The sequence below is a fragment of the Doryrhamphus excisus genome, chromosome 14, assembly GCF_030265055.1.
Source record: "Doryrhamphus excisus isolate RoL2022-K1 chromosome 14, RoL_Dexc_1.0, whole genome shotgun sequence".
Classification (NCBI taxonomy): domain Eukaryota; kingdom Metazoa; phylum Chordata; class Actinopteri; order Syngnathiformes; family Syngnathidae; genus Doryrhamphus; species Doryrhamphus excisus.
In genome coordinates, this window is record NC_080479.1 from 20,125,749 (window position 1) to 20,140,358 (window position 14,610).

General features: G+C 50.5%; 3 protein-coding genes and 1 long non-coding RNA gene across 8 annotated transcripts; 2 read left to right on the forward strand and 2 right to left on the reverse strand.

Annotated features, from left to right (window-relative positions):
- Positions 1–70: 70 nt before the first annotated feature.
- recql4 (RecQ helicase-like 4) lies at positions 71–7,474 on the reverse strand. Of its 3 annotated transcripts, none has more exons than XM_058047026.1 (27): positions 7,258–7,474; positions 7,157–7,190; positions 6,973–7,082; positions 6,754–6,903; positions 6,573–6,679; positions 5,669–6,461; positions 5,518–5,600; positions 5,355–5,454; positions 4,900–5,065; positions 4,718–4,825; positions 4,504–4,641; positions 4,335–4,427; positions 3,809–3,945; positions 3,629–3,712; positions 3,385–3,573; positions 3,130–3,312; positions 2,859–3,054; positions 2,600–2,793; positions 2,432–2,515; positions 2,138–2,275; positions 1,846–2,059; positions 1,546–1,675; positions 1,308–1,468; positions 1,059–1,236; positions 845–1,001; positions 678–786; positions 71–221 (listed from the first exon to the last, which is right to left on the reverse strand). In XM_058047026.1, the coding sequence occupies exons 1-27, from the start codon at positions 7,351–7,353 to the stop codon at positions 100–102; spliced, it is 4,254 nt and encodes a 1,417-aa protein (XP_057903009.1). In that variant the 5' UTR covers positions 7,354–7,474; the 3' UTR covers positions 71–99. The 3 variants fall into 3 exon arrangements, 2 of the variants coding, with proteins under 2 accessions (XP_057903009.1, XP_057903008.1); XM_058047025.1 differs by having other exon boundaries at positions 5,669–6,464; XR_009119270.1 differs by having other exon boundaries at positions 183–221; positions 845–988; positions 5,669–6,464.
- On the forward strand, positions 3,157–8,633 carry LOC131101694 (uncharacterized). The gene is made up of 3 exons (XR_009119272.1): positions 3,157–3,268; positions 4,298–6,496; positions 8,369–8,633. It is a non-coding gene; the product is annotated as an uncharacterized LOC131101694 (long non-coding RNA).
- Positions 7,849–12,467, reverse strand: cndp2 (carnosine dipeptidase 2). Of its 2 annotated transcripts, XR_009119271.1 has the most exons (13): positions 12,304–12,467; positions 11,933–12,003; positions 11,704–11,847; positions 11,482–11,644; positions 10,967–11,055; positions 10,603–10,803; positions 10,452–10,536; positions 9,510–9,670; positions 9,272–9,436; positions 8,914–9,055; positions 8,388–8,535; positions 8,191–8,317; positions 7,849–8,071 (listed from the first exon to the last, which is right to left on the reverse strand). XR_009119271.1 is itself a non-coding variant. In XM_058047029.1 (12 exons), the coding sequence occupies exons 2-12, from the start codon at positions 11,990–11,992 to the stop codon at positions 8,248–8,250; spliced, it is 1,428 nt and encodes a 475-aa protein (XP_057903012.1). In that variant the 5' UTR covers positions 11,993–12,003; positions 12,304–12,467; the 3' UTR covers positions 7,849–8,247. The 2 variants fall into 2 exon arrangements, 1 of the variants encoding a protein (XP_057903012.1); XM_058047029.1 differs by having other exon boundaries at positions 7,849–8,317.
- On the forward strand, positions 11,884–14,324 carry LOC131101693 (transcription termination factor 1, mitochondrial). 2 transcript variants are annotated; one of them, XM_058047030.1, is made up of 2 exons: positions 11,884–12,901; positions 13,112–14,324. In XM_058047030.1, the coding sequence occupies exon 2, from the start codon at positions 13,144–13,146 to the stop codon at positions 14,260–14,262; it is 1,119 nt and encodes a 372-aa protein (XP_057903013.1). In that variant the 5' UTR covers positions 11,884–12,901; positions 13,112–13,143; the 3' UTR covers positions 14,263–14,324. The 2 variants fall into 2 exon arrangements, with proteins under 2 accessions (XP_057903013.1, XP_057903014.1); XM_058047031.1 differs by having other exon boundaries at positions 12,895–13,011.
- The last annotated feature ends 286 nt before the right edge of the window (positions 14,325–14,610 follow it).

Genomic DNA, 14,610 nt, shown 5'->3' on the forward strand with positions numbered 1-14,610 from the left:
CATAGTACAAATAATACGCCATCACGCTACTAAGACGACCATGTTAGAAAAATACAACTTTTATTCATAGACATGCATAAAGGACATAAAGGTGAGGGTTCACTTAAAGCGTATGATCTCCTGGGTGGCCATCTTGATGAGCTGGTTGAAGTCAAATTGGATGTACTTCCTCCAGTAGCGTCGGTCTCTGCCGTACGTCTGAGCCGGATAACACGGACTTCCTGGGTTTAAGGAGAGCATTAGAGTTGGGTACTAGGAGACTTTACCTTCATCCCCGTATTCCCAGACCAACATGATACAGATTGGAACACTTTTAGCATGTACGCTAATGCTGCTAATGTTGCTAATCCGGTTCTAGTCCTGCCAGGAATGCCAGGCAGTCTTCACTTACTCAATGCCGCCATCTAGCGGCTAAACCTGGTGTGGTAGGTTAATTCATGGCTGAAAAGGTCTCCATTTAGTTTAAAAATGCAGACTATTTGTAAGTATTTGTATTATCATCACTTTACTTCTTTTATTGGATTATTTATGTGTGAAAGTTTTCCTTATGAATGCTTTAGTTTGCCTTTCTTTGGATGTATTTATTATTCATTTGGTTGCTAAGACAGGATTGTTGCTAAGACGGGATGGTTGCTAAGCAGATAAGCGGCATGTCCACAACGAAGGCATGTGCTTACCGATGCCGTGGAGGATCCTGGCGACGGCTCTCCCCGAGAACTTCTCGTCACTCCTCGTGGACAGGAAGCTCCTGATGTCTGCCCTGATCTGACTTTCCCAATCTAGGAGCTAGAAAACAGCGGCCAGGCTCGCACGCCATCGTCACCCACTTGAGTGTTTGTGGTACCTTGTACTGGTCCAGACCCTCCTCCACGTCCGGGGGCTGCCGGGCGAGGTGTCGGTCCCGCCTCTTATCGAAGTAGTCGGACAGGAGGTCTTTGAGCTGGAGACTGCGAGCCCGGTCCAAATCCTCCACGCATGGCAGCACGTCCTGGAAGGCCACGCTGCCCCGAGACCCAGGTCAGGTGACAGGCGTCTCCAAAGACCAGAGTGGACTTTACCTTTTGAAGGCCTTGAAGCAGGCGCTGAGCTGGTAGAGCCGAGACCTCTCCTGGTCTTGCACGCGCTCGTGCAGGAAGTGGCACACTCGGTCCAGCTCTTGGTCGCTCAGGTCGCCGTAGGAACGGAAGTAGAAAGACGGGGAGGAGAACTCCACGTGGACGCCGCTCCGTCCGCCGACTGCCGCACAGAGCGAGAGCGTGTCACCGAATCATTTCACGGGGTCCCACCTGGTGGCGCCGTGACCCTACCCGAGCTCCACTGAAGCTGCCTGAGCCCCCGCTTGACCAGAGGCAGCTGCCATCCCATGCTGTCGGCCACCTCCACCACGTCGAACTCCAGCCGGTCGCACGTCTCCACTCGCTCGCCGGCCATTCGCCGCCTGGCCAGCACCACGGCCACGGGCGGACATCTGCGAGGACGCAAGCCGGAATGCTCAGCGTTTGACACGGTTAGTCGGAGCGAGCGTGGCTTTTGACTTCCTGCTACATTTTGGTGATTCTCTGGAGCTGTCGGGGTCCGTCGGAGCAGCTGACTTGGCACACGGACAGCGTGGAGTGGAGAAGCTCCACAAAGCGCTGAGGATGCAACTCCAGGTAGCACAGCAGCGTCTCCACCCCTGAGACGTAAACAAGGTAAGGCTGGCCGGATCATCGCTATAATGTTTAGCATTACAGGCCGCAACCAGCAGAGGGCGCCACAGTCAACACAAACTACTGGAGTTTCTTTTTGCCATGTTCATGGATGCTCTTCAACAGCCATGCTGATTTAGTTGCTACGTGTCCCTACCCTCCTCGGTGATGTCCAGAGCCTCCACCGTCTGCTGGATAGGAATCGCTCTCTCATGAGTGTGACACACTCGTTCCACGGGCCACTCTTTGCTTTCCACCTCCTCCACGGCTTCCTCCTCCGCCGTCATCTCAGGACGGCTGGCGTCCTGCTGGCCGCTCTCCCGCTCACACGTCTCCATCATCTCCAGCAGCTCTGCGTCATCCACGTCCTCCTGACGGCCACAGAGAAGACGTGACCGGAGTACGGGGGCGCCGCGTAGACCGCCCCCACGCAGGAACCCCGGAGGTACCTTGATGAGTTGCTGCTGTTTCTGGTGTATCTGTTTGCATTTGCAGGGAGGGAACACCTTCTGGACCAGCCTCTTCACCGTGTAGTAGTCCACCGTGTCCGAGTAGATGTGACGACGCAGCTCGTGGAGGTCCATGCCCTGCACCAAACGTCAGTGGCGTTATAAGTCCACCAGATGCTAGCTCTACCTCCGCATTGCTACTCATGCGTGTTGGACTAACTGCACCGTACTGATGGTCCTCATGAGCTCCTCACGCTGTTGGTGCTTGGGTTCTCTCATTCCTAAATATCTCACCTCGGGGTCAAGGAAGAGGTGACAATGCGCCGGCTCGCCATCTCTGCCAGCTCTCCCGATTTCTTGAACGTAGCTCTCAAAGCTCTGAGAAAAGGTAAAGAAAAAGCAAACCATCTACGTCTGCATGCGCTTTAAAAACATAAAGAACATGGAGACCCCGCCCACCACCTTGGGCATGTTGTAGTGAACCACCCCGCGCACGTCGGACTTGTCCAGGCCCATGCCAAAGGCCACGGTGGCCACCACGATCCTCAGCTGGCCGCACATGAAGTTGTTCTGAACGCGGCGGCGTTCCGAAGCAGAGAGGCCGGCGTGGTAGGACTCGGCCTGCCACTTCAGAGGCTTGCGGATCTTTTTCCTGGCTGGATGAAGACAGCAGACGGCAGGCCGCGTGGTCAAAGGTCAGTGTGCGGTCACGCAGCCTTACCGAGGTCCTTCTTCTTCTGCCCGGCCGGGTTGCTCGGAGCTCGGCTGCTGATGTCTGTGTTTTCCTTCAGGAGGACCCCCTGCAGGCAGGTCCTGAGCAGCGCCGCCACGCGAGCCGTCTCCTCCCTCCTGGTGCAGTAGACGATGATGGAGTCCAGGCAACCGAAGCGATGGCCTTTCAGCAAGGACACCAGCGCCTAGAAGACACCCAGAAGGAGGTGAGAAGGTTGGGAACATGTCTGAGGACGCCAGGTTGAGAAGGATGATCCTACGTGATCCTTTTGTCGGTCCATGGACACAGACAGGTGCAGGTTGGCGGGCACGGCGGCCGAGCGCACGGCGATGCCGTCCTCGTGATGGATGTCCAGGTGCTGAGCTATGTCCAGCGCGGTGGACAGCGTGGCCGTGGCGGTAAGTCCCAGCAGGCACCGCACGCCCAAACGCTCCCTCAGAACCTGCGGAGACATGTGAAGCCTGAATCGGGCTGACCGGGGGCCAACGCGGACGCCCCTCGGCGGGGGGCTTACCTTACACAGCCTCAGGTAGCAGGGCCTGAAGTTGTGCGACCACTCGGACACGCAATGCGCCTCGTCGATGCACGCGAAGGCCACAGGGGGGAGCTCCTGCGCCGCGGGCAGACACCCGGATCCGGAGCCGCCCCCTCCTACCAGGGCCTCGGGGGACAGCAGCAGCACGCACACCTGACCCGTCTTCACCTGAACACAAAGGGAACGCTGGAGATCCTCTCGGTGCTTCTCCTCTGATGGTTACCTTCTCCACCGCAGCTTCTCTCTGCTTCGTGGTCATGTTGGAGTGGATGCAGGCGGCCTTCAGCTTGGCGGGCAGGCCGGACAGCTACACACACACACACACACACACACACACGGGAGACGTGTGGGCAACACAATTCAAGCAACGGCGGGCTCCTCATTGGGGGGGCGAGTACCACACCTGGTCGTCCATCAGCGAGACCAGCGGCGAGATGACCAAAGCGATGGATTTGGATCGCTTGGCGTACAGGAACGCTGGGAGCTGATAGCACAAGGACTTGCCCATGCCCGTGGACAGCACCACCAGGGTGGACAGACCTGCAGAGGTCAGAGGTCAGTGTTGAACCAGCAGCTTGAGGTCACGGTAGATGATGCTGGGATTTCCGAGCACACTCAAATGCATCAACCTGTACTCTGCAGTCAGAGTGAGGTTAGTTCTTTACGCCACACATATTCCCGTGATAAAGAGTGTCCCTGAAGGCCTCGTGTGGGCGTCTAGGTTCAATTGCACTGCTGTTGGTTGAAGTTTTAAAGGGGCGGTCCCCAAAAAACACGTTCAAGTTCAAGGCTGTGAATGCGGGGATCCGCAGTAGTGACTTTACTTCCTCTTTCTAATGATCAGCTTCCAATCAATCAATCAATCAATCAACCCCATTGTGCTATCTTTCAGGACCTGGTGGGTTCCATCCGTTATGTGGCGTACGTACCTGACAGGATCCTCATGATGGCTTCCTCCTGACCAGCCCTGAAGGAGCTGTAGCCCAGTTCCTGGAGAGCAGTGAAGACCTCGTCTGGTGTTGCTGAACACAAAAAGGCCAACAAAGTTGAGTCCACCTTTTTTTTTTCCCCATCGGAATGAAGCTTTTGTTCATGTACTTTGAACTTTGCCCTCGTCCGTGAGGCCGTACAGCGGCTCCATGGGCGGCGGAGGCGGCGGCCGCTCGTAGTCGGGTCGAATCACGTTCAGCAGAGCTTCGTCTTTGTTGTCCGTGTCCTGCTGTTCCTGCTGCGCCTCTTGGGCGCCACGACATGCACACGCAGTTGAAAGTCCAAATGCACCAGTCGCTCGGACTGCATCGGGAAGGCCTACCTGGCTGGGCTTGCAGGGTTCCTGTCGCCCTGGCAACCTCCTCCAAGGTGGGGAGCTCAAAGGGCTCCTCCTCAGCAGGCGTGTCCGCAACAACAGGAGGGGGCGGAGCTGCGAGACACATGGCCAGAGCGGTGTCAACATTTCATCGCGCGCGCGCTCGAACTCTCCTCCCGGCCGCTCACCCGGTCCCTTGCAGTGGATGGCCCAGTGTCCGGTGGCCCCGCACTTGTAGCAGGTGTCGCTCGGGCGGCTGTGGCCTCCCCTGAAGCCGCCCCTCCTGCCTCGGCCAAAATGGCCACCGCCTCCGCCGAAACGTTCGCCTTTCAGCTGGAACTTCTGCATGTACAGCTGGAAGGGGGGGGGTGATGCAAACATGTTGGGGTGACGCCTTTTCTTCACCTTACTAACGAATCTGACAGTTGGATGCTTTGACGTTGCAGCATGGCAACATGGCGCCTGACGCCATGTTCAACCTTTCTCTTTACATCGTGCTTACATTTAATGTGCCCCTCCCTCGTAATTGATGCATTTGGAATGGTCTGTTCCACATGGAGATACACGCGTTCGGGCTTAGCTAACCCTAACTAGCACGATGTGGCGGTCACACGCCATCACGTCTCGTCAAAGCAACACTAACTTGTTTGCGTAGGGCAAGTCCTCTTAGTGCGTATCCTTTGACGTGAGATTTCTTCTTCAGGTTTATCTTCACAAAGTTGCCCTCTGAAGCAGCGTTGCCTCTGCAAGGCAAATATGGATGTTTTATTTAGGATGATGTCTAACTTGGATCAGGTGTGTCCTACCTGGCTCTGGCAGACTGTCCGTGATACGATCTCTTCGCCACATATTCTTCCTCCATTTCTCCTAACAGATTCTCCTGAGGCGCCTTGGGAGGAGAACAAGGAAGTGCATGAAAGCGCACGGAGAAGGATGTGATTGGGGGTCCGTGCTTACCTTCTTTGGGATCTTAGCTTCTTCCTCTGCGTCATCGGTGTCATCTTTGCCCTTTTTCTTGCTCCTCTTGGTTCTTGTCTTCCCGTTCCCTTCGTCAGCATTCCCGGCCCACCGCTCCTCATTCTTTTTAGCATTTCTTCTTCTCTTTTTGACTCCTTCCTCTCCTTGTGTCATCTCTCCTTCCCTTTGTCTCTTCCTGCTCTTCTTAGCACACGTGGACGGAGGAGGATCATCTGGTGTTGAAGGTGGTGTCACGTGTGCCTCGGTCTTGCTTTCCTGTTTTTTAGTGAAATGTTGATCAGGAGTTTTACTCTCATCTCTCTCCAGTGTCTTTTCTTCTACAAGTAGATCTTTTCCCACTACGTCTTTCCCATCCTTCTTTCCCACTAGCAGATCTCTCTCCTGGTTGCCAGCTCCAGGTCTCTCCTCAGCTCCCATCTCTCCAAACACCTGACACCTCTCCAGCCACTTCTTGTCGACAGAGCTCAGCCTGCTGGCAGGGGAAGGCCTCGGACCCGCAGCCATTCCCACTCGGAATCCTCCGAGAGGGCGCGGGGTGTCACTTGACGCGGGCCAAGTGCCGACAGCTGCGCCGCCGAGGTCTCCACGTGAAGACCCCGAGTCTTCTCCGGTGTCTGCAGAAGAAGCCTCCACGTCTTTGCTGGCACCCGTCCTGCTGCGATCGTTTCCTGGGTTAGAACCGAGCGGCTCCTGGGCAGCTTCAAAGGGCTCTTCAGGCTCCAACGCTTGGAGCTGACTGGAAACCAGTGCTCCCAGGCCAGGCTTCACCTGTCTACTGTATGGAGCAGAAGATACACAACCAAAAAGGTATATTAGTGCACCCAGAGGCCATTTACAGCCCATAGATACCTAGGCTCGGCCACAAGGTTTTAGATCCACTTACCTTGGTGAAAAGGGAGAGGATGTGGTGGTGGATTTGGTCTCCTGTGCACCATCCTTGAAGGAGTTCGGAGGCAAACGACCTGATGTTCTTAAAGAGACAGGTCTCTCCTGCGATGGAAGGAGCAGGGAGGTAAGCTCCTCACTATGGTTTCACTTGGTGGTCGAGCCGGTCAAAGCCTTACCTTGTGAGGCATTGTTGCCAGGTTGTTTTTGAGTTTGAGCCCATAGTACTGTGCTGAGGCCTTCAGACTGTCTCTGTCCAGGGCTGTCAGTCGAGGCGAGGATGCTGGCAATGCACTGCGATTCAGATGGGAACCCCAGCAGTCAGCCTCCTAAACGGTCAGACATACCATGAATACCCGCACGGTGCTCTACAGTGTAGAATTCACCATCTTAGTTACCTTCTGGCCTGATTCTGGGTGTTTACTGCTAGCATCACTTCTACTACTACTACTACTGCTGCTGCTGTTCTCTCCGGCTTGTTTCAAACTGCGGTACTCTTTATATAGATCTGGGGGAGGCAACATACGTATTTTATACAGCTCAATTGTTTGTAAACATAATATTATAAATGTCTACACTCACTCCTGGTCTCCTCCGGGGCTTCGTCAATGTCCTCCTAAACAACATGGAGGTCATTTTAAAGAGAAAGCTGTCTTTAACAAGTCACAGTCACATAAAATCACCTTGCTGGGTTTCCTCTGGTGCTGCTGGACAAATCCCTGCTCCCAAGTTTTCAGCAAACGTTTCACCTCGTTGTAACGATCCATAATAACCGTCATGTCATAACATTTTGTCTACATTATCAGCGAAAGCTAAAATTGTATTTATCGTGTGCCAAGCTAAATAATTTCACCTCTTCAGTTGAAGCCGTAGCACACAATAGTGACGTCAGTTAGGCAACGAAGCACTTCCGTGTTTTTCAGAGTTTCCCGCGCCGGAAAATGGCAGCTTGCGTTGCCAGATCTACATGTTTTTCGCTTAACTTCGAAAGCTTTTCATATAATAATTCATTTTGTGACATCTTGGTCATACAGTGATAAAACCAGTGAAACAATATGCTAGGGATAGCAATAAAAGTAATATGTGAGGCTTTTAGGGTACAGACTGTTAAATTGACCATTTATGTGACGGACATGGCAACCACGAGACCTATCCGGGATGGAAACAAACCCCGCCTCTTTCTTAAAGGAACACACTCCTTCAGCTTGGACGCTTTCACTTCTGTCTCATATATCAAATTTAAACCTTGAAAAAAAACTCATGGAATGGAAACGATTTAATGAAATAGATTTTACTGGTGTAATTATTCTGTTATTACACACTCAGAGGCATGTCCAGAGTACAGATAGTGAATCTATTGGTAGAAAGCTGTTGCCAGGTAGGAGGTGTAGAGGAAGACCAAAGAGGTTTATGGATGTAGTGAAGGAGGACATGAGGGTAGTTGGTGTGAGAGGGACAGAAGACAGGGTTGGATGGAGGGGATTGATTGGATGACCCCTGAAGGGAAAAGCCCAAAGAGAAAGAAGGAGACACAACATAAGTATGACAGTATACACAGTACCAGAATGTGACAAACATGGCTGCAAAATATTCAACCAGTGTATGAAAAAACTAACCAAGAATTTTATTATCAGGAGTAAATGTGTCAGAAATGCATGGAGCACATTGTGTGTTCAGTCTTGCAGCTGAGACACTTCGTGGAAGTAAGCACCCAGCATCTTGATTCCTTGAATGTAGTTGGATCTGAAAGGAGAAACGGAACTTATCATCTGGTGCCATGTTGCTTTTCCACAGGACTAAGGAGGAAACAAACCTGTTGATCTTCTCGTTCTGGGAGTGAGCGCCGTCGTCGGAGGACCCGACGGGAAGGAGCATGACATTGCGTCCTGTGGCCTCCTGGAAGGTCAGCGTGACGGGGATGCTTCCGCCCTCGCGCGTCAGGTCCGGTTCCACGCCAAAGACTAAAGACGACGATAGCAGAAAAGGTACTCGTTGAACAATACGTGTACTTTTGCCCATCGGTCCTGATGTGAGACATGAACACTTGGCTTTCCCTGTGCATTCTAATGCACAGTGTGAGCTTTCGCTGGTGGTCGGATGCTTTGTGAGCGAGCTAGCCGGTGTGGCGTGGCGAGGTGTCACTACGCCGGTAACGTAGTTGTTGGGGTTAACCATGATAACGACAATAATGCTAACAATGTGGCTGTAGCTTGGTTCATATGCAGGTGATATTATGTAATCAAAAGGCCTTACAAAGAGAATAGGTGTGTCCGTTACATGCAGTCTACGTGCACAGCAAAGAGAAGGGCGCGTGTTGAAGTCCAGATAACGAGGCATACCCGTCTTCATGGCCCTGCGACCTGCCATGTAGTGGGGATGATTGAAGTCAGAGACCCAGGCTTTCGCCCCGTGGATCATGGAAACATTCAGCTTGTTGGGGCTCTCCAGTTGGGCAAACTTCCCCTGCAGGTAGCCGAGCACCTTTCAAAGACAATAGAAAATATGTAAATTCATGCATTGACTGCAAATGTTGGCTAAGCAGGTATATTTAGTAGTCACATCGACGTTGCTGTGTTATTTTCTGCTTACTTCCTGAGATAGCCTCAAGCGTGACAAACAGGTTTTTGCACTGGCAGACACTTCCAAACACAAAGTCGCATGCAAAACACGAGCAGTGCCAGCTATTCACGCTCTTACCTTCTTCTCCACATCTTTGGGGTCCATGTCTGGGACCAGGCGGATGGAGAATTTGCCACGGACTTTTCTGGGGATAACCGTCTTGGCGCCCGTGCCAGAGAAAGCCCCCTCGATGCCGTGCAGGGAAAGAGAGGGATACCGCCAGCGGTGCATGAGGATTTGCTCCTAGGACGCAAGGATGCAATGACCGACATGGCAGTCGTCGAATGTGGTCGCGTCGTACTTAAAGATGCCTTGCCTTGCTGCTGTGCAGCAGCTGTTCCACGCCGACATCCTTGGAGTACTCGTCCAAATCAAACTCGATCTTGTCGTAAAGTTGCTTCTCTTCGTCCGTCAGTGGAGCCACGTCGTCGTACATGCCGGGAACTTGGATCCTGCCTCTCTTGTCCACCAAGGACCCTGTAGAGATGAGAATGGTGAAGACGCGTGGCGTCCATGGTGTCTAGAACTACATCCACAGGTGTGTTTATTATTTGCTTTTGGAACACAAGTCATATCACGCTTCCGTTATCCCCCCCTCGCCGTATCACAGTTCCCACCAATGAATGAATAAATGATGGCAGTTTGGTGGTAGACCACGGTCTGTAGTATTTTGGTCACGAGGCAGCTTACATGACAAGTTTAGAAGAAATAAATCTCAGGCTAACTGTTTAGCTTGCGGCCGTCTCGAGTCGCAATGTTGTGTAAACAAGGAATAACAGAAATGTAAATGTTACTCTAGGGGTGTTATTTCATGTCTGCGGGGCTCTAATCATGTTTTTTTTTTAAATAAACTATTTAAAACAGGTTTTCCATGCTCAAACTATGAAAATATTCAATTTATTAACATTAAATATCACGGAAATTCATGTTGCACCGTCACGTCTGGAACCAATTAACCTCTGTTCAATTGGAAAATGACTTCATAGAAAGTGAACACATCCCTAATCATTTTAGAAATCTGAAAAATTGGACCAAAAAAAAAAGTGAATCGTGATTAAAGCAAATGTTTGCGGGAAAAAAACCCACAAAATGTCAAATGCAGTGGAAAAAAACAGGAGAAGAGTATGATGCATGATTATATAAGGTATTTATACTGAATCCCAACTCATTACCAAATATCAAAATGAAGTATCGTGCGAGGAAGCAATAGTTGAACTTGGGCAAATGAGAAGAACTAGAAAAGAGCACTTTTACTTGCCCATAAGTGTAATGAGATCCGTCATGGCCTCGTGGACCGAGCCCCCAAACACGCCGGAGTGCAGGTCCTTGTCGCAGCCGTCCACCTTGAAATGTAGCAGCCAAACTGGTACGGTTACTGGAACTGCACCGGAGTGACGGTAAAGTCAAACCTCGATGACAAAGTAGCAGATTCCTCTCAGCCCGTAGGTGATGCAGGGCTTGGTCTTGCCCAGCCAGTAGTTGTCCGAGATGCAGCAGTAGTCCACGTCCTTGAAGAAGCTGTCTTTGCGGGAAAAGACCAGTTCGTCAAGGCCTTCTGACCCGGACTCTTCCATGCCCTCGAAGCAGAATTTGATGTTGATGGGCAGCTCCTGGAAAGGGAAATGGAGCTCATGGTAGCACGCTCACGTAAAAACAAAAGGTGAGGTGAAAATGAGTGTGGGTAAGTTTAATTATTAAGTCGGTGCAGGGATAAGCCATTACCACCCCCCCCCGACCTTTGCCCGAGTGATCAGCAGGCAATTAGCTCATTACCTGCTGGATCTTCTGGTAGGCCTCGATGCAGTTGAACCAAGCCAGAACTGGACCCTTGTCATCAGTGGAGCCCCTCCCGTACAGCTTTCCTGAAGAAAACGAAGAACATTTGGGTTGTGTTAGCAAAAAAACAAAAAAAAAGGATCTAAGCTGAGCAGGCAGGATGAGGCGAGAGGAAGTGCTCCGTGTCAGCTGACTCGCGCTGCCAGAAAGTGATGTGTGTAGAATATAACCAGCTGCTTCTGATGATTTTCACTCTTGATTGTTTTACGCTGAAAGATCACCTGCTCTGCTTGTGACCCTGCCAGATAAGGCCTGATCAAGAACGTGACTCGGGAAGGACTTTGGAAATGCTTAGCGCTGATACAATCAGCAGATAAAAAGGAAGATCTTGGAAGACTTACTCACTGACTGTTGCACCCTAAGCCGCAGACAACTTGGTGGGTGTCATAACATTTCAGTGGGAGTAATTCAACTCAGTTTCAGTTTCAATTTCCTAGAAGCCACTGCCTCACCATCTTTCTCCACCAGAGTGAAAGGTTCCGTGTCCCAGCCGTCTTCTATGTTGGCGGGCTGGACGTCGAGGTGACCGTAGATGCACACCGTCTTCTTACCCGGGTCCGAGCCCAAGCGTCCCAGGATGATAGGTGGCAGGGGGATCTCCGCCCCATCGGGAAGCTGCACGATTAAATGGAAATACTTTAGTAGGACAACATATCAGCCGTGCAGGTTACTACCTTCTGCTTGCCGATGTCCACCATCTCCACCGTGCCCCCCAGTCGCTCAATATCCTTGGCCGCTATGTCCATCATCTTCTTCACCATGTCACGGTTCTCCGGCAAAGCAGACACGCTCTGGACGCCGACCCAATCTGCCAGGCGCTGTGGAGAGTAAAGACAAGACAAGAGTAAAGATTCCAGTCCGGTCTGGCGTAAACGTTTTGGCACATTAGCGGAATGGGCTTACCTGCACGTAGACCTCCTGGTGGTCATCCACGTACTTGAAAAGAGCAGACAGATGAGCCATCTTGGAAGGAGCTGAGGGTTCCACAGAGAGAATGGTGACAGACAGGCTCAGTGCTGCCTTATGAAGGGCGGAAACTCCGCCCATTTGAAACCCCGCCCACTACCATACCTTCCAACGACAAATGTTACCGTTTACTAGGAGCTATCTGCTATAGCTATCATGTCACACGAGCTTGCCATATTGTCAACAAACGTGCTATCGTAATATTATCCCATATGTATATAAAATAAGTTTTTATAGCGAATAGCTTGCTGTAGCGTTCATGAAGGGAACATAGTTTACAAGTCACGGTTTATGTTTGCGAAGCATACCTGAAAGGCGGTTTCGGTTTTTGTACGAGCGCCGTTTTATTTTTAAGTGCCACTTTTGCCTCGGATTTGGTGGTAAAAAAAAATAAAAAGTGAAAAACCAAAACCGACTTCCGATTGTGCCTGCGCGTTAACAGCGCAAGGGATTATGGGTAGGCGCTCGAGACCGGAAACACTTTCAGATTCACTGTTTTTTAGAAAAAAAACAATGAATGTTGATTTTATATAGCTTAAACTGAATTATTATATGTATGTATAAATATAGAAATGGATATAAAGAATAACCACATTCATAGACAGTCGTCTTACTCTTACAAATATACGCAAATTATGGGCATAAACCATTTAGCTACAAAATATTTGTTAAATCACTAATTCATATATATATATATACTAATTTATCTAGCGCATTTGTGAATTATCGTCTTGCAGTATTTATTTTTTGAGTTCTGTGAAAGTAGACGTTAGGCTGGCTCTTTCCACTAGGTGGCGCCTCCTACCTTGTGGCGACAGGCCAGCGAAGAAGAAAGACAACAACAGAAGAAGAAAGCAAAACGCAACGCCTACCTACATGAAATCAAAAGTAACAGAATAGACATCGGTAAGTTTGTTGTATTTGTATCCGTGGAAAACGTTTAACTTAAACAGTATTATATGGTAGATGCGGGCTACTCTACCCCTTTATGACACCGAATTAGACTGTACTGTAAGGTAATGGTGTTATAGAGCACCTATTCATCTATGTTATCACCAGTTAGCAGTTTACAAATAAAAAGCCTTGCCGTTTACCTGCACCTCTTGATATTTTCAGGAAATGCTACGCTGACATCCTCCTCATGAAAAATGGCATCTTGGGTGAAAGTGCTCCACAGAACATCCACACTTCAACAAGCCTTAAAATGCATAGCATTACAGTCCAGGTTTTGCAGCGTGACACCGAAGGAAAATGACAAATCACTTAAACCAGAGAACGAGTCCCTGCTGGAGAACTTGAACCTCCTGGGAGTTGATGTAAAGATGGCCCGCCAGCGTCAGCCCGGGGTTTTCCGCAAGATCTTCACCAACGAGCAAGGGCTCGCCGGCTTCCTGCAAAGCAAAGGTGCCAGCCGCAGCACCGTGGCTAGCATCATATCCCGTTATCCGCGTGCCATCACCCGTTCCCTGGAACATTTGGAGCAGCGGTGGCAGCTGTGGAGAAACGTCTTCCAGACAGATGAAGAAATTGTCAGCATCCTGGAACGCTCGCCCGAGTCCTTCTTCCGCTCCAGCGATAACGAGAACTTGGAGAAGAACATCACCTTTCTGTCCTCGCTGGGGCTCAACAAGAAGCACCTCCACCGGCTGCTCACCACGGCCCCACGCACCTTCTCCAACAGTCTGGAGCTCAACAGGCAGATGGTGGAGTTCCTGGAGGACATCTGTGTAGAGATGGGAGGGAACCATCCAGAGCAGTTTGCCAAAGATGTGGTGTCCAGAAACGTATACATCCTCATCCGAAGCACAAAAAGAGTCAAGGCGAATATCGATCACCTCAGAGCTTCTTTGAAACTGAGCGACTCCGAGCTTCTGGACCTGCTTCACGGCCCTGGTGCCGAAATCCTGGATCTCTCCAATGAGTACCTGAAAAATAATTTCACCAGCCTCCAGCAGAAGATGCGCTCTGTGGGCTGTGGGAAAGTTGGCCTGAAAAAACTGATTATGAGCTATCCGGTAGTTCTGTACACGGGGGCAGCGACGTTGAACACCAAGCTGGACTGTTTGCTAAAAGGAGGAATCACAATGCAGCAGATACTGGACAAGCCCAAGGTGTTGGACTACAGCACGCACAACATTACAGCCAAATTAGAGGAGCTTCACAGGATAGGATTTGACTTCAAGGAGAACGGCATCCACATCTTGGACTTGAGTCGGAAGCGATTTGAGGCCAAATTGGAAAAACTATCCTTTCCCCCGCAGGAGTAAACTTGGCTGCTTGCGTTCATTTAGTTTGTGTGTGTTTCTCAATTAAAATGGCTTTCAGATCATGTGTTTGATTTCAGCTCGCTTCTTGTATTGTCATTGGTCCGGTTGAATATCTCAGGGGCCAAGTGCCCAAGGACATGATTGACAGCTAACAGGTAGTAGGTAAGAAAAGGCTTTTATTTTTTTCGTTGACATTGTTCAATTATCTTATATCGTCCACCTGTAATATTTATTCAGTTTTCTTCTTCTCTCCCCTTTAATTACAAATGCAAATTGCAACCGCCTAAGGCCAGGAGGACCAAGAGACTTTGTATCAGAGGACAAAATAACGCACAGCCCCCTTGGTAC

What these genes read in the sequence shown, in the direction of transcription:
- LOC131101693 (XM_058047030.1), top strand. Translation starts at nt 13,144, where the DNA reads ATGGCATCTTGGGTGAAAGTGCTCCACAGAACATCCACACTTCAACAA.
- recql4 (XM_058047025.1), bottom strand. Translation starts at nt 7,353, where the DNA reads ATGACGGTTATTATGGATCGTTACAACGAGGTGAAACGTTTGCTGAAA. An exon ending in AAGCTAAGATCCCAAAGAAG is followed by an intron (nt 5,601 to 5,668) that starts GTAAGCACGGAC and finishes TCTCCTCCCAAG; the next exon opens with GCGCCTCAGGAGAATCTGTT. An exon ending in GCAGAAGAAGAAGGACCTCG is followed by an intron (nt 2,794 to 2,858) that starts GTAAGGCTGCGT and finishes GTCTTCATCCAG; the next exon opens with CCAGGAAAAAGATCCGCAAG.
- cndp2 (XM_058047029.1), bottom strand. Translation starts at nt 11,992, where the DNA reads ATGGCTCATCTGTCTGCTCTTTTCAAGTACGTGGATGACCACCAGGAG. An exon ending in TCTGCTACTTTGTCATCGAG is followed by an intron (nt 10,537 to 10,602) that starts GTTTGACTTTAC and finishes CTACATTTCAAG; the next exon opens with GTGGACGGCTGCGACAAGGA. An exon ending in CAGAACGAGAAGATCAACAG is followed by an intron (nt 8,318 to 8,387) that starts GTTTGTTTCCTC and finishes TTCTCCTTTCAG; the next exon opens with ATCCAACTACATTCAAGGAA.